Source organism: Eublepharis macularius, chromosome 1 (assembly GCF_028583425.1).
Source record: "Eublepharis macularius isolate TG4126 chromosome 1, MPM_Emac_v1.0, whole genome shotgun sequence".
In the NCBI taxonomy this organism is placed as follows: Eukaryota; Metazoa; Chordata; class Lepidosauria; order Squamata; family Eublepharidae; genus Eublepharis; species Eublepharis macularius.
In genome coordinates this window covers 113,983,438-114,005,727 of record NC_072790.1, presented here as the reverse complement: position 1 = coordinate 114,005,727, position 22,290 = coordinate 113,983,438, and the positions used below count along the sequence as shown (strand labels likewise).

The window sequence follows — 22,290 nt, the reverse complement described above, 5'->3', positions numbered from 1 at the left end:
GAAGGGGCCTATTTTTCCCTTTTGCACTAGAATCAGACTGTGTATGTATTTGAAGCTTCTCTTTGTCTAAGATGGAAGTTCCTCTTTTACTCATTCTCTGTCAGTGCTTTTTGTTCTCTCTTTTCTTGTGGTCTTGCAAGAAGCAAGATTTTTGCAGAGGTTTCCTGTGCAAGTATAACCTCTTTCTGTGTGGGCTCTATGGGGCTAGGAACAAATGTCACAAGATAAATGTAAGCTAATAAGTTTCTTTAAGTCAAAACCTCTAATATTCAGAACAGCATAACAAGATTTGTATAACTAAACACATAGGTGTAACGGAGAACAAAAACCTTCAGAGGATGACTTAGAGATCAGTCAAGTAACTGGCTGTTGCTTAATAGAACTTTATAGTGAGTAAAGGTCAACTTTTCTGGCTCATCAAGTGCTAAAATTCTTCAAGGCAATCCTCTTGATTAAAGAAACAGCCTGGAAATCAACCTTTTGCCTCAACTCAAATACAGCACTACAATAGTAATATGATTCCACTAGTTTAACCCTCTTTTACTAATTAATTTTCACATACAAGTTTTTCCAGTTACCTTATTCAAGGTGATAAGGGCACCAAAATTTTTATCAGGCTTCTCAGCAACCAGCCTCCTCATTGACTTCTGACTCCACCCTACTGACACTGATTTCACCCTACTGGGCTAAACCAACTAACTGCTAGAGGTTACAGAAGCATGCCAGAGATACACCTACCCTCTCATACTCCCATTGACATGCAGCTAGATCAGCTAGCCACTTGTAATATGAAGTGTTATTTAGATTTCTATTTCTATTTTTCTTCTGCTTCTACAAAACTGCAAGTGAATGTGAATCAGCTTCAATAAAAATAAGTTTCATCTGTTGCAGTATATACTGGCTTAAAAAATGTTTCACCACACATGATTCTACACTTTCCTGACTGCAACATTGCTACCTTAACTAACAAATATCCCCCCAAAGAAGGACCTACCCAGCTGTCCTTGTGCCTAACTAGGGATCCCATTCCCCTGGCGGAAGCAGGTAATCCCTCCACCCCCCACCCACCATTCACTTGGCTGGTGAGGGAGAAGGGTATAGGAATGGGCCTCCCAGGCATGTTCCTGGGGGTGCCATGATGATGTGCTGCTGCCCCAAAGGCACGTGCATGCTTTGCTGCAGGCAAATTGGGTCAATTTGAGGTAAGGTTGCAAGGTCCCTTGACTCCCCTGGTGGGAGATCGGGAGCCTGGCACATAATTCACTGCACCCTGGATCCTAGTTTAGTATGCGTGAGCACTCCTGGCTTGCATGGTGACATAACTTCTGGGGAGTGATGTCAGTGTGCGGGTCAAAGGGTTGCCTGGGAGCGCTTCTGTGGGCTCCCAGCACCCCATGGGCTGGATTGGCCCACTTCAGGCACAATTCAGCCCGAAATAGACATGTTGTAGGGTGCATTTTGGCCCAAATTGGGCCACTGTGGGCGTGGGAGCACACCATACCGCCCAGGGAATGCACCTCAGGGAGTGCCCCCCCCCCACCAGCCAAGTTACATGGGTGCATGGGGGAAAGGCTGGGATTGATCATCACTGATAAATTACCATTCTGAGGGCAAGAATATAATTCACTTGTAGTGTTTTAGAGTGATCTCTCTATTAAAATGATAATGAAACTTGTGTTTGTGTGTGTGTATTGGTTTTATTAATGGTATCTCACTTCGAGAGTGAATATGTAGCTAAAAGATACTTGACAATCTTTGCTCATACAAACTGATATCATGACTGAAATCCATGAGAAAATGTGATGCCAATAATACTGTTCAAAGGCTAATGCCCTAATACACTAATACACAATGAGCATGCGCTATTTCTAAGGAAAGCTTGAAATGACTTGCATAGGAGCCAACTGTACAATTAGCCCAACTATAATTCACAGAAATGATTTCCATAGGGGTTGGGGTGGTAGTAAAAAAGATAACATCTACTCACTGTGCAGAAGTGATAAACAAGCAAAATGAAGTTACTATATTAGTAGACAAGAAGAACAGCAAAAACAGTGTAATCAGGAAGGTTATTTGGATCAACTTCAGTTTTCCTCATCTCTCCAGGATCTAGTTGTTTGCATCTCTCTTTTTTGACCACAACGCCTTCCTGTTTTTCAACCCCCCTTAGACTCTCCTGTAGCTCCTTGTCCCATAATTCCTTTATACTACTGCTTCCTCCAGATCTGCTTCCTTTAGTATATTACCTTAACAATCCTCTGTCATCTTCTTTCTTAGGCCTTTGTTTCTTCCTCCAAAATTCCGCTGGAAGGATCAGGTTACAACTAGAGATGGGCACGATCCAAAAAAAATTAACGATCAAGCTGATCGTGGATCGGCACCGGCAACAATCCCGATTTAACGACCAGCACTGAGCATCTCCCGTTCCCGATCTGTGGATCATGGATTGTGGATCGTGGAGGCAAAAGCGGAGGGGCGCCCCGCTGTTCCCAGCGATACAGGAATGGTGGGTGATGCCGGTGGCATCTGTGTTTGTGTTTGGCCGTCTGTGTTTGGCCATCAGAGCTGCCTATCAGGGTTTGCAGGGATGAGATTGGAGTGCCCATGGCTACAGAACACCCCCTTCCCCCTCCCTCCCCTGGGTGTCTTCTCCCAACTGGTGACTGCTTTGCTGCTCCATGGTTGGAAGGAAGCCCTGCTGATCAAGGAAAGCTGGGCTTCCATTCGGGTTTCCAGGGCGACAGAAGGAGGACAAACAGAGCCTAGGCATTCCCCTGGCTCCGTTGCCAGGGGAATAGATTGTTGGTGCCTGAGTGTCTGGATCCCCGATCCAAGCCTGATTGCCCCGATCCAGGCCCCTCCCAATCGCTGGATCATTGGCCGTGGATGATAACGATCCGCCACGTCACGATCGTGCGATCGCCATTATCGTGGGTTTTTTCCGATCGTAATGTGGATCGTGCCCATCTCTAGTTACAACCCATTGTGCTCTTCTCTAAGTATGGGTTGGGACTCTTAAGATAGATCACAGAATCCCATCTGTTGAGACATGAGTAGAGATTGGCAAGAACCTGAATACGAACCAAAAAAAACGATGAACCAGCCTGGTTCGTGGGTCATGAACCAGTGGCTCATGGAAGCTCATTTCCATGAACTTCCACTAACTGGTCTACTGGTTCATTTGGTTTGTTTTTAAAAGGCAATGCTCCTTTCCGTGCCACTGCAAAGCAGCAGGGAATAGGGCAGTTTAAATGGCCATTTAAACTTTTCCTGCCATTTGAGGGATGAGAAGGCCCTTTTCAGCCTCCCTTGCTGAAAAGGGCCTTCCCACCCCTCAAATGGCCACCATGGCCAACATTTGAGGGGTGGGAAGGGCATTTTTGGCTTCCCCCACTGCTGCGTGGGCCCGCAAGGTGGTGGAAGAGGCCAAAAAGAGCCTTCCTGCCCCTCAAATAGCCACCGTGGCAGTCATTTGAGTGGTGGGAAGGGCATTTTTGGCCTCTTCCGCCACTGCACGGGCCTGCAGTGTGGTGGAAGAGGCCAAAAAGGGCCTTCCTGCCCCTCAAATGGCCGCCATGGTGGCCATTTGAGGGGCGGGAAGGGCTTTTTTGGCCTCCTCTTCTGCTGTGTGGGCCCATGCAGTGGTAGAAGAGGCCAAAAATGCCCTTCTCACCCCTCGGAGGGGGAGGAGGATGCAGGCCTGCAGAGTGGCAAAACCACTGCTGCTGGGCCGCGGCCTCCACCACTCCAGCATCAGAGGCAAGGTAAGTGGGGGGCTGGGGCTGTGGTAGGGGGCTGGGGCTGGGGTTTGTGGGCTTTAGGCTGTTTAAAGGGCCCTGCCGCTTGCAAGCGGCAGGAAATTGCCCTTTAAACTATCAAATGCCCCTTTCCCTGACACTGCTAAGCTTCCGGAAAGGGTCATTTAAACCCCATGAACCATGAACTGGTTCGTGAACTTGCCCCAGTTCGTGGGAGTTCGTGGTTCCTGGTTCGTGAAAGCGCCACGAACTACGGCCCCCATGGTTTGGTTTTTTTGTGGTTCGTGCCCATGTCTAGTCATGAGCCCCCTATATCAAAACATTGTTATTACTTTGGGAAAGGACCTGCTTCTAGTGTACATGTACAGAGAGCACTGGTATCATATCTTCTACAGCTGTTTGTATGCATGCTGAGAGAAGCAGCTGGACAGTGAGGTTGGGTCACTCAATGATGGAAAGGATTCCTTCATAGTTCTGATCCTTGCTAATTTTTCACTAATATATTCTATAACAACATCAACAACAACAACATTCAATTTATATACTGCCTTCAGGACAATGTAATGCCCACTCAGAGCAGTTTACTAAGTATGTTATTATTATCCCCACAACAAAACACCCTGTGAGGTGGGGTGGGGCTGAGAGAGCTCCAGAGAGCTGTGACTGACCCAAGGTCACCCAGCTGGCTTCAAGTGGAGGAGTGGGGAATCAAACCCACCTCTCCAGATTAAAGTCCCATGCTCTTAACCACTACACCAAACTGGCTCTCTAGCTGGTGTTTAGCTTCTGTTTCCTGTCAAATGCTAGGAAATTGACGTCTAAATTTGAGGCCTCCTCTGATTGGCCCTGGTTATATGCAATTGTATGTAATTCCTGTGCCCCAGCAGCAGCCAGTGATATAAAGTAGGTGTAGGGAAATGCAGGTCCTAACAGGACATGGGTTGAGGGAAACACATCAGAGGAAAGGGAAATATAATGTGAACCTGTCATTTTGGGCAGAAGTCCACTCCCTCCTCATTTGTAATAATATCTAATTTTTTAGGCGTCAAATTTGCAGTCACTTCTATATGGGAAACAATATTTAAGAGCACACACTTAAGGAAAAAAGAACGTGCCCTTGCCCTCATGACATTATAATAGCAGCACTGCCAAATACTGAAAAGCGCACAATGTAAGTTATACTTTTGGTTTTTATTTAGAAAAAATAGCAAATGTATTAAGAACACTGACCAGAAAGTTATTAAAAGCTTCATAGCAAAATATTTAACTAACTTTTTTACAATATATAGGCTTGGGAGTCTAACACTATGCCTTAATTCACTGGGCAAATAATGCTATTGATACTGAAACATGGCATTGGTAGGATATGGATATGGAGCTTGAAATCAGTACAAAAATTCTGTTTTCCCTTTCATATTCAACTGAAGTACAATATTTTGACATAACTGTTTTGGGAGAAACTATTAAAATAATTCCTGAGTTAATGAAGAATATGAAACAACTGCTAAAAAGGCCAATTAACATGATGATCCCATTGGCCAATCCACAGGGTGAACAGGGATACACTAGACTGGTTAATTACAGTAGGGTCTAATTATCTTCATGAAACAGAAAGAGGTTTCCTAGTTGACCAATTCAAATTACTAATTTTTTAAGCTATAACTCTCTTCAGTGGTGACCACCTGACTGGAAGACATATAACATTTGCCTTTTAGGTGATCATCTTTGTGGCATTCATAATATAGTTTATCTTCGCATAAAGTGATTTTATAATAATTAAAAATATGGTCCACAGCAGTTTCATATTTAACATGAATATGGTTACTGAACTGCAATATTTGTTATTTCAATCTGTACCATAATCATTAAAACATGTAATCAGTGACTGTTATACAAGCAAAATTCCTCTTCTTCACACGTCTGTTTTTAAAATGTGTTGACGGTTTGAATTTCCTGCAATCCCAATCCTGACAGGTAGTTCTGTCACTCAAAACTGACCTGAACTACCCTACTATATAACCTTACTATATTTCATTCCTTTATTAATTCCTAATACATTTTAAATATTTATTTATTAATTCACTTCAATTATTCCACACCTTCTCCCCAATGGGACCTGTATTAATTCCTCATACATTCTAAATATTCACTCACTCACTCATTCCATTTATATCTACCTTTCTTTCCATTAAGCACCCAAAGCAGTTTACATCATTCTTCTCTCCTCTGTTTTATCTCACGAAAACTCTGCGAGGTAGTTTATGCTGAGAGAGACTGGCTCAAACCTGGCTCAAACTCAAACCAGTTCTGAGTCCAATTCTCTAACTACTAACTACACTGGCTAAAAAAGCCAATTTTTTCAGAGAATGCCTTTGTTGGCTAGCATGGACCCTTATTCACTTCTTGCCCTTCTGTTCTCACAGCTTATCTTCCTAGATCCCCTGTAGCATTTCACTCTCTGGCCCTTGCCTCATTACAACAGAACTACTCAACACATGACATTGGTATTCAGTGTAACTGATATCAAATTCACAAAACTGGTTTTCAGTCTATATACTTGTTCTTGTTTCTCAAATCCCATCCAGGGGGCAAAACCTACTGGGATCTTACAGTGTGCAAGCTCTGCTGGAATAAATGTTATTTGTTACTACATAGGACTTTCACCCTAATTCTATATTTGTTTCAATTGCATGAGAGAAAGATTTCAAAGAAAGATGCCCATTATCCACATTATTGCTTGGATCCAGAGAACCAGGCAACTAATTAATCCCTCATACCTAGGGGAAATTTGAGTTTTTGTTTCTCAATGAGCAGCACCTATATAACATGGTAAACCTCTTCCGAACAGTTTCAAAAATTGTTTGTAATGTAGAATAGAAGGCCATTCAAAAGGATCAAATTGTGCTATCCCACTGGAAACCTTAAATCCCCTTCTGTTTTCAGCTAAAAGCACCATAGTTAAAAGGTTGCTATCATTGATGCACGCAGAAGCTTAACCTGTCAGCTCTTTTGGTGTCTTGTAGCAATGGAAGATAGCATGCTAAAACAGAAACAAAAGAGCAATGAGACTGGTGGAAAACAGAATCTGAGGCACCAATATATGTTGAGTGGTGACAATTTACAGTATTGCAATTGTAAATTAAGAGGACGTCAATTCTTAAGCCACCCTCTCAGCACAAAACCCATTCAAATGGCATTATGCCAGTTTAAGTGCTTGGATGAACAAGCTGTTTGACATTAAACACTTGGCATTGCAGAGGTGGAAATAACCTTTGCTAACACAAGGCAATTTAATCTGATAGAAACATTTGGTAAAAACAGGTTTGCACCAGTTTCACTGGAAACAAAAAGACAAACAAAAAAGTCACATGTCAAAATTGTTTTCTTAAAAAATACTGTCACATACTTCATTAATTATTATTCTAGTCTATCAAAACCTTGTCTCAGAGGTTCCACGCTTTAGATTGTTACTCAAAAACTCATCATGTTCAAAACTTAGATTATTATGAGATCTGGAAATCATAAGAAGCTTTTCTTTATTAGTGAAGTCCTTCTTGACTGAGGCTGGTGGTACAAGCAGCCTGTCCATTGGGTCCTCCTTGTTTTCTAGTTTCATATAACCTTTACTGTTGTTCCGATCCAGTCTTGGCCAACTTGGATGTTTTCTTTGTTCAACTTGGACAGTGAGGGTTGAAGGTCCCCTGTCTAAGTCTAGGGATTTTGAATGTGCAGACAAAAAATGCAAAGAGGTGTTTGATCCAAACTGCTTTCTGGCTGCACCAGGTGACAAAAGCTTTCCAGTGCTTGGTCCAAGAGTCATAGCAGATTTGGACTGACTGGGTGAAGAGTCACCATATAAACTGCTTCTTGGTAGCAGTCCACAAGCAGGTTTGTAATGGTCATTGGTATCAGCTAACGGAACAGCTAGAGAGTCCATAGATAAATTTCTAGGCTGGCCTCTGGTGCTTGCAGAGTCCTCAGAAATATTGTCTATACTGGGTTCATCAATCACACAGTTATTTAGTTTGATTACTGGTAATGTAAAAGCATTAATGGAGGATGACACAATGGACTTTGTTTCACATTTTAGAGAGCCAGTGCTCCTATCCTCCTTTCCTTTCCCAGAGTGAGCATAGAGGCCAAAGACTGAACCAGAGCGCTCAGTCAGCAAAGGTGGTAAAAGATGAGTGGCATTTTTTCTGTCACTCACAGACATTTCATCTTCGTCAGTATTGCTGTCCACTTGAAAGTTGCTTGCAAAGCCTGAAAAAGGTGCAATTGTATTGGCTGCCAGCCGTGCTGCACAGGAGCTTCCACTCTGCTTGATTTCAGGCTCCCCCACAAAGCCCGTGTAAGCTCCATTCAGCTGCTTTTGTTCACTGATCCTCAGGGTATGTATATCAATGACAGTAGAATAGATGTCTCTCATGTGTATGATTTTTGTCTCCTTGTCACGGTTTTCATGGAGCATAGCATTGGCACAAATAAAAATAAAGATTCCAATTCCCATAGTGAAAGGCCCCAGCATTTTCATCTTATCAGAATGTAAATGCTGTTCAAAGAAACGAATGATAATTCCTCCTTCCTTTTCTATAACTTCGGTCTCATTTAGCGACAGGCTGTCTCCAGGCTCTAGAAAAGGGTCCTTTTGGGGCCAGTATCCAAGGATTGCCATAGCAATCCCCAGGAATGCAATGAGCACACCGAGAACCAGGAAAAATCCTGATGGGGAATAAAGTCGGATTTTGCCTCGGACGATGACTACATCTGCCCGGGGTCGGCGCTTGATTGGCTTTTGCTCTTCAGTGGCTGGCGACGCTGTTAGATTTAGATGATGCTGAGATCTGGCAGAGTCTTGCCTCTTCAAGGCAGCCAGTCCTGTGATAACTCCACCAGTTGCTATCATAGTTTTCTTTATTGATCTGGATGTGAAAAAGGCAGAGTTATAAAAATCCTTTAGTAGGAAGCATTCAATACTATTTAATTTTTTTATCTGTACATTTATAAGCTACCTTCCAGTCCACAAACCCCGTAACAGTATAACGAAAAAAACCTTAATGTTCTCCAAAACATCTGTAAAACACTTGAAATCGATTCTGTTATAATTATCAGTTGTTAATCTCAGTCTGCAACACCTGTATTTTCAATTCAGTAAAGAGCTATGAGGCCACACTACTGTGGAAATGATTGGTCATTACTAACTATCTGGTCAAATAGTTGAGAAGACTTTGCACATTTTCATATTACTGTTGAGAACTTGAAAGAGTAGTACATATCAGGGTACAATGAGCACCTTGATCCAGAGGTCCTCCTATACATAAGCAACTTGTGCAAGCATAACTTTTTGCAGGGATCTCCTGTGTCTAGCAGATAGTTAGAACTGTCTGCTTGCCAAACATATGAGAGGGAAAGGGGACACCTGGCTCCAGTAACTGAATCCCCAAACATATGATTTGTGTTGTCAATGCCAACAGCACTGCCCATCTGTTCACTGTGCATGCGCTCCAGGTACTTAAATGTGGTCACCATCCTCCCCACTCAATGTAATTCTACAGTGCTTATATTGGGGTGGGAAACAATTACCTTTGCTGAATCAGAACAAACCTAGTTTCACCAAAAAACCTTTCACAATCACTTAACACTCTACAATACATGGCTGAGGAGCTGTTTGGACCTGACTATTCTACAAGAGATTGGTGACTGGGTATTTGTAATTTTGCTAGATGATTTCCTAGTTGTCATCCAGACCAGGTCTTCTAGTTTTATTTATGTTGTGGGATAATTCTAATCAAAACAACACAAAACAAAAAAGCACAGGGTGACTTCTCAAATTGGCAGTTCACCAGAAAACTTTCTGCTGCATTGTGGTTCTAAGATATGGGACATGAACAGTGCAATCCTTGGGATGAGGAAAGTGCCCAGGGAGCCAGTGTGGTGCTCTGCCGGTGTACCTCCAAGATGTGCCAGTGGAGCATTCTGGTGGTGCTGTGCCTCAGCTGGGCTCTGGTGTAGCAACATTGTGGAGCAACATTGGTGTAAGCCACTGTGCCAGCAAGGAAATGGATGGACCCAGAGGCTTAGCAGGAGTTAGCCCGCCCCTTAAGCTGTCCCAGCTCAGAAATGCCTCCCCCCGCCATCACAAACCACAGCATAGCCTATAAGTGCCCATACAATGGGACCGGCCAAATGCACCCAACCAATCACCTCATCTCCAACAGCAGCCAAAACCTCTGCTCTGCACCCAATCATAGCCTCCATCACAGCTCCCTCCAGCACTATATAAACCCCAGACAGGATGCCCCATAGTTCAATAGGTAAGGCATGCAGCATGAGACTGTCTCAGAAGTTTCTGCCAGGCACATTTAGAGTACACAGTGTTGCACTTTGGTGGCAGGAGAGGCAGAGAGAGGGCAATTAGCACCACTGAGGGAGGACTTAACAGTAACACTGCAGAACTCTTCAGAGGCTCAACTTGAAGGGGCAACCACATGCTGACAGGCAGGAATCCAGTTGCACTGGCCCAGAAGTCCAACCTGCCTCCCCTGTCCCTCTCACATGAGCATGGGCACCACTTCGGATGGCTCCCACACCCAAGGCAAGTGGTGTGTGATGGGAGGGATATAAGCCAGGCCCACCGGGCACTATGGCCCATGCCGTGCAGTGGAGCATACTCCCTGAGAAGCTGCCTATGGGTGTGTGTGTGTGCATGCGCGTGCATGTGTACTGTTAGCACAATCTTTTGCCAGGGCATCCCTCCCACCAAGCAGGGGACAGGGCACAATTTTGGCTTCAGGTGCCTGGCAGCTGCCTCACTGTATTCTGTGGATCAGTTGGCCAAGCAACCCTGAGACCCAAGCAGTTGCAGAGCACTTCCTCCACAAGTGTCATTTGGAAGGTTACAGCACTTCCCCCTTGGGGGGGGGATGCAAACCCTGCAGGGACCCCACAGTCATGGCTGTGGCTGGCACAGCATCTGTGGTTTTTGCCATTACTCCACGCTTCTGTTTGGCATTCAACAGGGAGAACTGGGAGCATGACTCGTGCAGAGCCTGCCACTCTGCTCAGTCCCCAGTTCAAGCCTGGCTCCTGGAGCATCCTGCCTCAGGCAGCATTCCAGCAAGTCCACCTCACTCACATGCATCCTATGCTAGGGACAGCTCAGCCAGTCTTCCCATGTCCCCCAGGCATAGCTTGAAAAGGTATGGGTTCCATAGTGGACAGAGAGAGTTGGCAACCCAATTTGTTGGGCCTCTTCATGATTTGCTGTTCAATAAAGTCTGGGGTGTAACATTTAATAGCTATAATATGGTAACAAGGGCCATGTTTGTACTTGCAAATGAAGTGTTTTTAGACATTTCTTTCCTTTCTTGCCCAAATAACTAACTTGCAGAATTAATCCTCTAATTAGCAAAAGGAAATAGTTAAATTCCCAACTGGTGGCATCATTTGTATTTTGTTTGCTGACAAGTAATTTAAGTAGTAGGAACTACTAAACTCACACCACATTTCAGAGCTACTTATTACATAAAGCAGGGAAAGTGCTTTATATTATAATATTTTCATTTGTTTCTAATAAGTGAATACAACCTAAAAACAGAATCTCAGACCATTAATATACTTCTCATAATGACATATAATGGCCATATACATATTCAGCAAAAAATAAACATCCCAAGTAGATGTAATCCAATTTAAATTCCTACAAACTCCAGGGCAAAACCCAGAGTTCTTGCCCTAAATCAAAAAATCAACTCCTTTGTACCTGTCTCTGGGAATTAAAGATAGATTGGGTATCCTTCTTATGTATAGACCTCCTAGCTCCCCCATAAGCACCCTTTCTGAGTTGGCAGAGTTGCTAGCAGACATGGTGTTGGAGACACCTAGACTTACTGTTCTGGGAGACTTCAACATCCATGCTGAGTGTTCAAAGCCAGGCCCAGCTCAGGAATTTATAGCTTCCCTGTCAACCCTGGGCCTCTCACAAATTGTGACAGGCCCTACACATGAAAGGGGCCACATCATAGACTTAATATTTTGCACTGAGCCTTTAAGAGGAAATCTTGTTTCAACATTGGAGGTTCGACCTGAACCATGGTCAGGCCAGCCTTTGCTGAAGACAAAAGTGAATGTAGCCCCAACTCCCTACAAAATTGGGGGTCCAGTTACAATGATTCACCCACAAACGCTCATGGATCCATCTAGATTACAAAATGCCTTGGAGGATTTTAGAATCCCAGACACATGCCCTATGGTAGCTGCTGTAGGAGTGTGGAATGCAAAGCTCCTTGAAGCTATTGACTCCATTGCTCCTTGTCGACCGCTCCGGCCCTTGGGATGGATGCCGGCCCCATGGTTTACCATGGAGCTGGGTCACTTAAAGAGGGTTGGAAGATGTCTAGAAAGGTGCTGGTGAAAAACTCATGTGGAAGCAGATAGAACATGCTACAGAACCCACTGGAGGACCTATGAAGCAGAAATGAAAGTGGCAAAGAAACGTTATTTTTTGGCAACTATTGCATCGGCTAGTTCACGATCATCCCAGTTGTTTAAGATATCCAGACACTTCCTAACCCCTAAATCTGAACCTTTACAGTTCCAAGAACAGACAATTAGCTGCAAGGCCTTTGCTAAGTTTTTCACTGATAAAATATCATGAATACTCTCTGATCTAGAAGCTACCTGCAATGCAAGCGAGATAGAAGAAATGATAAATGCACCATCCAGCTTACATTTGGATTGCTTTGAACCAATCACAATGGCAGATCTTAACATGATCTTGATGTCTATGAAAACCACTCCTTGTGCGCTTGATCCTTGCCCATCCTGGCTGTTAAAATCAAGTAAGGACCACGTAAGTGAACCACTGAGATCTATTGTAAATTAATCACTAACTCAGGACAGCTTTCCCCGGCAGCTCAAACAGGTGGTTATCCGTCCGTTACTTAAAAAATCATCCCTAGACAAAAATGATGTGGCCAATTATCGCCCAGTCTCTAATCTGCCCTTTCTGGGCAAAGTGATTGAGAGAGCAGTACCTGAACAACTCCAGACCTTCTTGGATAACTCTAGCACTCTGGACCCTTTCCAGTCAGGTTTCAGACCAGGGCATGGGACAGAGACAACACAAGTAGCATTAGTGGATGTTCTCCGTCTGAATATAGACAAAGGCTATGCCTCCTTTTTGCTTCTATTGGATCTATCTGCAGCCTTTGACACAGTAGACCATGCCATCCTGTTGAGACGTTTAGAAACAGAAGTGGGCATCAAAGGATGTGCCCTGGACTGGTTTAAATCGTTTCTCTTGGAGTGGATGCAAAGGGTGGCCATTGGAGATCAACTATCTCTAGAATGGGAACTATCTTGCAGGGTTCTGCAGGGTGCAATCTTATCTCCCATGTTATTCAACCTCTATGTAAAACCTTTAGGAGAACTCATTTGGAGCTATGGAGTTGGATGTCATCAATATGCAGATGACATCCAACTCCAACCCAACTCTATATCTCGCTATCCAGGTCCCTGCAGGATGCAGTGGAAATCTTAGACCACTGCCTGACAGCTGTGGTGAAATGGTTGAAAAACAACAAATTGAAACTGAACCCAGACAAAACAGAAGTGATGCTTGTTGGAAAAACAGAGATCTTGAAGAACACTGTACTCCCCACTTTCGATGAAGTTTGTCTGACCCTTGCAGACTCAATTAAGAGCCTAGGGTTTATACTGAATCCAGTGTTATTACTAGAAAAACAAGTTAAGGCAGCGGCAAACTGCAACCTCACTCTAGCCTGGAAGATGGCTTCTTATCTTGACATGGCTAACCTGGCCACTTGGATCCATGCTATGGTAACATCAAGGCTTGACTATGGTAATGGTCTATACATAGGTCTCCCATCTAAGTTAACGAGGAGGCTCCAATTAGTGCAAAATGCTGCAGCTCGACTGTTAACAGGAGCGAGCAGCATGAACATCACTCCCATCCTAGAGTCGCTCCACTGGCTACCCATCATTTACCGTGCTCAGTTCAAGGTGTTAGTTATTACATACAAAGTTCTTCACGGCTTTGGTCCAGCATACCTATGGGACTGCCTCCCTCCCTATGTTCCTCCATGGCAGCTTTGCTCATTTGGTCTCCTGCAGGTGCCAGGCTGCACACAGGTGAAGTCAGCAGCAGCCCATACACGGGCTTTCTCTGTGGTGGCCCCTATCCTGTGGAATGACCTGCCTGAGGAAGTCAGAAGAGCCCCCACTCTCCTGGTTGCAAAACCGAACTATTCAAAAAGGCTTTTTACTCAAATGGGAGGGTTGTATTGTAGGGAAAGGTTCTCAGATGCTTTGCTAATGAGTTAGGGACCATAGAATTCATCACTATATTGCCTTACATATTATCTGCTGCTTTAAATATGTATTCCTATGTACCACCAGTGCTCCATGTTGTCTAATGTTAGTCCTAGAATTGATTATGTTCTGCTTCAGTATTTTTTCTACCCTGTATTGGGATTCTTGCTAATACTATGTCTTTTAAACTTGTATCTATTTACCCTATGGTATTGTTTATGAAATGTCCTTTATACTGTATTGAAATGTACTTGATACTGATTGTACTAATCTCATACTGTGTAATCCTCCTTGAGTCTCAGTGAGAAAGGCGGACTATAAATAAATAAATAAATAAATAAATAAATAAAAGATTTAAAGTTTTTAACTATTTTTACAATCAATTAGAACCCTGAGGGCTCTCATAGAGATCTTTTAAGCTCCCAGATGTTTGAACCTCTGGATTCCTATGCTGTTGGGTTTCTATCTTGTTTTATGCTCTAGGTTATTGGCTTGATTTTATATTTTATGATTTTATTCTATTTTGTGGAATTGCTTCAAGAAAGTCTCTGAAGAGACATCATAAAAATCTTTTAAGTAAATAAGTGTGTTGAATATCTTGCCTACAACATAACATTGCTTGTCACATATCTAAAAAATTACTTGGGGTAGAGAATAGCACCAGCAAGACTTCACATGCTGCAAACAGTTTTGGTGGTAGAAACTCTGTACAAGATGGCACTGTATGAAATAATCCTTTTTGATTCTTAACTTATCTTTAGGATTTGAAACAATTCCAGTAAAGACTGTACTGAAATAGAAGAGTTCTGCTGCTTGCAGAATCAAAATCCAGTCAATCCATCTCTTTGTTTAATTTGAAGCATGATAAACAGTTCTGTGGAATTCAAAAGTTAGCCTACCCATGTATTCTTCTAGTTGGTCTTTCATTGTGTGTTATACCGATGTTGCCTAATCACATGACAGCCTGATTCCTTTCATGTTCAAGTATGCAAATCCCTATGGTCTATTTCAGAAGAAATACCACTGTATTCTCTCAAATTTTTGCTACTGATTAAAGTGGAGCTCCATTGGCAGAAGGTATTGTTGAATACTCATGCGGCACTTCATATTTGAAGTAAAACACATTACCATTGAAAGCCCTACCACCAATAAGACCATTAAGTCAAATTACCTAACTGTAACACTGGCTGGGTAGCTGGCATCACCAATCCCCCAATGCCAGATGTGTGTGTTATGTGCCATCAAGTCACTTACGAATTATGGAGACCATCCAATTAACAACCTCCAAAACTTCTTATTGTTGACAGCCTTGCTTAGGTCTTGTAAACTAAAGGCCGGATTTTCCTTTATCTACTCAATCCATTTCATGTTGGGTCTCTCTCTTACAAGATCTCAAAATGTGGGCTGTGCTAGACAGCATACCTTGAAAGAGAGATGATATTCCAAAGAACCACAGTCACTCCACTTCCTGGCTATTAAGCCAGTGCTGGTTATATACAGGTAGGACTCAGATGAGATAAATTTATCCCTCTCTCCCAACCAAATGAGAAAAACGAGGATCGTGGTGGTGGATATACTATCGGAGCCTGGCAATCTAGCTTAAACACCAAATTATTTCTATGATATTTATGTCATTCCAGAAACAAAACATTCTTCTTTATGAGATTTTATATATTTGCTGAGATTGTGAATGTGTGTGGGGGTGTCTGTTTTACACAGATAAATATAGTTCCCCCAAATTATGCTTGGGCCATGGTCAGCCTCTAAGTCAATATCCATTCTAAACAGCAACATACGTATAAAAATTTCACGTGGGATAAAAAAGGAACTTATTTGTAAAATTTAAGATATACTAGTTCCAGTAAGGTGAATATAATGTTGCTGTTCATGATTTCTTAAGGAGTAACAAATCCTGCCTGGAGCAAGTATTGCAGATGCTTAGCAACACAAAAGCTCCGAAGTTGAGTCTACAGACCTCTCAGTTGGAGTGGTGGTACAGTATGTTGCCATGGCAGCAGTTACATAAGAACAAGTACACTGCTGCTGGCCAGCCTCACAGCAGGGGCACAAATTTAGAACTTGGTGCACATGTTGCATATTTACTGAGAGTCAAAAAGTAGAACTAAAATAAGGGAGCCACACTAGGTCTGCCAGTCCTTAAGTGGGGGCGAGGGATCCTCAGCTTCCAGCCTCTGCCTCCCCCACTCACCTGACCTACAAGGGGGGGCATGGGGAATGAGCCGGGGAGGCAAAATACCTCCTGGGCAAGCCCATAGTGGGAGCACTTCTGGCAGGCTGCAACAATGACACTTTTTGGAGTGACATCATTATGATGGCCATGGAAATGCTCCTATGCTTCGCTTGAGGCTAATTTGGGCCCCAACCGGGACAATTCTTAAAGAATTCACCCATCACGAAGCATAGGAGCATTCCTGGAGCCAGCACGATATCACTCTTGGAAGTGAGATCATCATGTCCGTGCCAGGAGATCATGCATGCTTATGCTATGCATGCTTATGAAGATTTTCAAATCGGTGAGTACCAGGTCTCCCCCCCTCCCACCAGGAGGATAAGGGGACCTAGTAACCTTAAGCCACATGTATGCCTTGTAAGACATATTAGGGCTAATTAATACTTCATGTTGCACCATATGTATACCAGCATTTAACAGTAGTGACAATAGCAAATATGTAAGATGCATAGGGATTATGGCCCAGTGGTGCAGGACATGATTTGCATGCAAAAGGTCTCTGGTTCAATCCCAGGCACCTTCAGGTAAAGGATAGTAACATAGAGTTGGAATGGACCCCAAGGGACATCTGGCCCAACTCTCACAGAATGCAAGATATTCACACTTACCCCCTTCCCCCGATTCCTCCAGTGACCCCTGCTCTATGCCCAGAGGAATGCAACAAATCTCCATGTTCCTTGGCCAATCTGGCCTGGAAGAAAATTGCTTCCTGACCTCAAAGTGGCAATTGGCATTACCCTGGTCATATAATAAAGAGCATGAGAGCCAGGTACAGGTGGACACGAATTGTAATACGAAACAGAAAAATGCACAAACCAGGCCTGTTCATGGTTCGTGAAAAGGCGGTTTGTGGGGCCGCATTTTCTACATACTCAATGACTTTTTTGCCCAGTTCGTGAGAGTCATGAGCGGTTTGTGCAGCCAGACAAGCTGGCGATGCCGATCAATTAATTCCCACATGGGGTGTGTGAAACTGACAGCCCCGCTCTGCCGCCTGCAAGTGGCAGGAGAAGGGGGCTGTCTGTTTCAAACACCCTGTGCTGGGTTCAGCCGATTGGCTGAAGGTTGCGCGGGATATGTGAACCTGACAGCCCCGTTCTCCTGTCGCCAATCGCCTGAAGGCGGCATGGGGTGTGTGAAAGTGACAGCCCCTTTCTCCTGCCGCCCACAAGTGGCAGGAGAAGGGGGCTTTCTGTTTCAAACACCCTGCACTGGGTTCAGCCGATTGGCTGAAGGTGGCGCGGGATGTGTGAAAGTGACAGCCCTGTTCTCCTGCTGCCCACGAGAGGCAGGAGAAGGGGGGTGTCTGTTTTAAATGCGCTGCACTGGGTTCAGCCGATCGGCTGAAGGTGGCATGGGGTGTGTGAAAGTGACAGCCCCGTTCTCCTGCCGTCCACAAGAATCCTGTGCAGGGTGGTTTGAAACTGACAACCTTCCCCTGCCAGTTGCAAGCGACAGGGGAAGGCTCTATCCTCTATGTGAAAATAGCTATCATATCACTTTTCAGTTTTCTCCTCTCCAAGCTAAATATACCCAGTTATTCAATCTTTCCTCATAGGACTAGTCCCAGTTATTTCTGAATATTTTCTGAACTAACTGGGACCGGCAATACTGATTTCTTCAAAAATCTTGATATTGGTCAGGAGCCCAGAATATACCTGCAAAATAATGTTAAGGTATTCTTTGGGTATATTTTTGGGCCAGATAAACCAAATCTCAAAGCCCTGATGAGGACTTAGGACACTAGAAAGGAACTACCAGCATTAATTGTGGAGTCAGCTCTTCCATAATGCCACAGCCCCAGATCAGATTTGTAGCTGCCACCATTGTGAGAGCATACAGGATCACCACCAGGCAGCACTTATACAAAAATACCTTTGAAACAGCTGATATCTCCATCTGGGACCCATACAGCTGTAACGATGTGAGAGATCATAGCTCACCTTCTTTTGATTTTTGTGATTTTACATGTAGCCCCCATGTGAATTTAAGAGATGCCTGGATGATAAGCCTGTGTTCCTTAGGCATTTGTTTCAGGATCACAAAAACGTGAATGAGTCCACAACTGCTAGTAGATGTTTCAAGGGGGGGGGGGGCGGGTAGGAGGAGGAAATGCTAACCAATAGGATTAGAACTCTGTATACAGCTTGAAAATATTTCAGAGAATACTTTGTTGCTCTCTACAATAAATCCTATGTATATATGTGCCATCAAGTTGCAACCGATTTATGGAAATCCCTAGGCAGAGGTGGTTTTCCATTGCCTTCCTCTGCAGTTTTCCTTGCTGGTCCCCCATCCAAATACTGACTCTGCTTATTTTCTGAGATCTGATGAGATTGGGCTATACCATACCATTCCATCCAAATAAACCCAAGTTAGCTCTAAATACCTATTTTGTTATCAAGTAACCTGGAAAGCTTCTCTTTGAAGGATGTATCATATATACTAGGGTTGTATCATATATACTGGTGGGAGGTGGGAGGCCTGGCTCCTACCTTTTGATGTCCCTCTCTCTTGTGCACTCTGTGACATCATTGCACTGGCTACATGCTGTCCTGGGAGTGCTCCTGCACTCCGCAGGGGGCTGAATCAGGCCCCAATTGGCCCAATTTGAGCCTGAATCAGGCCGTTGCAGAGTGCAGGGGTGCTGCCGCACTCTGCAGCAGCAAGATTCGGCTCGAATCGGCCCAAATCAGACCACTACAGAGCAGAGTGCAGGAGTGTGCTGCGCCACCCAGGAGTGTGGCCCAGGAGGTGTGTTCCCCCCGCCAGCAAGGTAAGTGGGGGTATGTCCCCTACCCCCCAGCAGGGGACTGGGAACCATAATGGATATTCAAAAGGAGGACAACATTTTAAACCGTTTTAGGCTTCCTAAAAAGGGAGGGGAGTTATCTTCCACTTGGGGGAACACCTCTGCTGAGTGTGAGAGGTGATTCATTGCACATGCGGGGAGAGCTTTGCAGAAAGCAGGCCAACTCATTCACCAGCAGTGAGGAATGGCAACGATAGCGATGCTGAGTCTGCAAATACTGACTTTCAAACTGCTTTGAGTTTCAGGGGGAGAGAGAGGAGGCGCAGGGTGGACTTGCTGGCTAGCTTTAGAAACTGCAGCTCCTTGCCCAGCAAATGGTAAGAAGTGGTAGAAACAGTGTGTATGGATTTGCTCCTCTACTGACCCATGTTTATGGGTCAGAAATTCAGAATAGTATTCCACACCAGCTTTTGCTTCTTTCCCAGTGCTTCAAGCGAAACTTGCCTAGTAATCCCACTCTTTTTTCTCCCAGGAGAGAAAAACGCAAAATATCAGTGTGTTTTCAGCACTTTAGCACAACTTGAACTACAGCTGTGATGAGATTGTGGACATTTCAGACAGAGAAGGATAAGGCAAATAGTTAATTTTAAATGTCCTACTGGATTGAAGATACAGCTCTGTGCCTACAGAAAGTATTGTGAAGAGGGGGCAATTTAACAGGACATTCCTAAAGAGAGTTACAGTCTTCTAAGTTAATTGATTTCCATGGATTTGGAAGGATGTCGTTTTGTTCAGGATTGCACTGCCAGTTGGTTAATTTATCTGCACCTTTGCCTAATAGTTCAATTGGGGGGGCAGTTTCTTGCCTTTTAAAATGTGAAAGTGTGACCCAGTATTACTTGTGAACCCAGTTCCCCAGCTGTATTGTGGGGATAATACTAACCCTGACTTTGTTCACCACTCTGAGTGAGGCACTAATCTGTCTTAAGAGTGGTTTATAAGCACTATTGTTGTTGTTGTTATTGTTATTGCAAGGAGATGAAAATAGTGAAAGTAATTATTTTCTTCTGTAGTCTATTATTTATTGTATATAGGTTACAATGTAATAAAAACTTTGTTAATACTGCTACCTTTTGTAGGAGGGTTTGCTTTAAATTCAGGGTCATCTGCTTTTATTATAACCTCCTCTTTCAGAGTAATCTTCCTCTCAAGTAAATAGGATACGTCAATAATCGTGATATGGTAAAAACCTGTTGCCTATCCATTCTTTGGGATTTTAACTGCACAAGCAAATGCTCATATTTTATCCTACATTTATATTTACTTGGATATACTGGGTTGGAAGCAATTTTGACGTTCTAGTTGTCTGTCATTTAGTACTGCTAGCCAAAACTTTATTCAAATGCCTATTATGTTCAGGGGTGTCATAAAATCATAGAATCACAGAGCTGGAAGGGACCTCCGTGGTCATCTAGTCCAACCTCCTGCAAAATGCAACTCCCCCCCCCACACCCCCAGTGACCCCTGTCCCATGCCCAGAAGATGGCAAAACACCATCAGGATCACTAGCTAACCTGGCCTGGAGAAAATTGCTTCCTGACTTCACAGTGGCAATTGGCATTACCCTTGGTGTGTAAGAAGGGGCCACAAGAAGTAAGCACTGATGCAACCCTTCTTCAGCCTTCTTCCGTCTCCTTCTTTAGCCTCTCTCTGCTCTGCTTTCAGCAAGCACTCGGTTTATGGAATGGATACTCTGAGGTCTCATTATTTTTAAAATACTGTGTACGCTCTATGTACAATAAAAGAAGTTAAACACAGAACAGGACAGATAAGGGCAAGTGTAGGTGGAAAGAAAATTACATTTTTATTTACATGCAAGAAGCCTGAACTCCAAAGGTTCCTTTAGTATAATTCCCCCGTTCAATATTACTTTCCATCACTCTTCTCTACCACAGACAATTACATTTAAACAAGCTATGGGATCATATGAGTTGGACTATTCGTTTCTGATTTTATATACTTATATATATATTACTCTTTCCCTTCTTCTTAAATTCATACTTTTTTATTGCAGTTGTGTTCTTCTTGCTTTTCCCCTCCCTGTTACAAAGGAGTAGATGATATCGATAGAAAAAAGGAAAGATTATGCCTGGAAGAAAGGTCCATTTAAATCAGGTTGCTGTCTTACATTCCAGGAACCATTCATACATCTTTAACACACACCCTTCCAGCAGTAAAGTGGATGGATGATAAGTATAGAGGGGCAGGACCAAAGAAGCTGTGGGCTGCCTTGTCTCACATTTCATTAAAGGATGCAACGTTATATCAACAATGTCTGAGGTGCAAGGTGGAAGTTCTCTCTGAAGTCAAGGGAACGTCCTTTTCCAAGGAGGGTATGCTTAGAATTGGATTTTAATGTTAGAACTGTAAGTTATGTGAAAAAGTACATTTTCATCTTTGTTGGTTGAGGAACTCAGTTCATTTTTATAATGCTAGGTTGTGTGCTAATTATAGGCAACAACAATCAGTGCCGCCCTCACCTTTGAATTTATTTACTGAGAAATTTAAGTCCCATTTTAACAAATTAAACATATTCTTATAAGCTATACTCCTACCACATTCTATTTTACTGCAATTAAATAATCAAACTTGAAGGTGGTGGCATTTCCAGGGTTCCAGAATTGCTATACAATCCTTGTTGAGGATTAATATCCTTTATTCTGTCCCAGGCAGGCAGCAAAGTTCCTTGGACCTCTGCAGGTGCCTTTTATTCAATCCAATCTATTACAGGTGGCACCAGATCAAATATGAATTGTTAAAAGTTGGTTGGCTGACTTGTCTTTTACTTTCAGAATTGTTCTGTCTTATCTTCCTAACATCATCTTCCTTCCTTTACCTTTTCTTGTTGTTAGCTCCTCTTCAACTGAGTGGTGGGCCAAGATAGTGTTGTGATTACAATCACAACTACAAGGCCTAAAGGATCAAATCCCCACTCAGCCATGAAAGCTCACTACATACTGCCATGAGTTCCATAGAGGAAAGGTGGGATAAAATGTATAAACACAACTGCCTCAGACCTATTGTTCCCCACCAGTCTCAGTGAAGATCTGTGTGAAAAATTAGTCTTTGCAACTGGGTCTGAGAATATTTAATTATCTATGAAACCACCAAGTTTATGAACTATTCTGAAACAAATA

At 43.4% G+C, this 22,290-nt stretch overlaps 1 protein-coding gene across 1 annotated transcript in view; it reads right to left on the bottom strand.

Moving 5' to 3' along the window:
- Positions 1-4,996: 4,996 nt before the first annotated feature.
- The window catches only part of TMEM200A (transmembrane protein 200A), a 78,192-nt gene continuing 60,898 nt past the window's right edge, over positions 4,997-22,290 (bottom strand). The window contains exon 2 of the mRNA XM_054985685.1: positions 4,997-8,680. Coding sequence (XP_054841660.1) covers positions 7,189-8,664 — 1,476 coding nt within the window. The 5' untranslated portion in view covers positions 8,665-8,680 and the 3' untranslated portion in view covers positions 4,997-7,188. The remainder of the gene's footprint in view (positions 8,681-22,290) is intronic.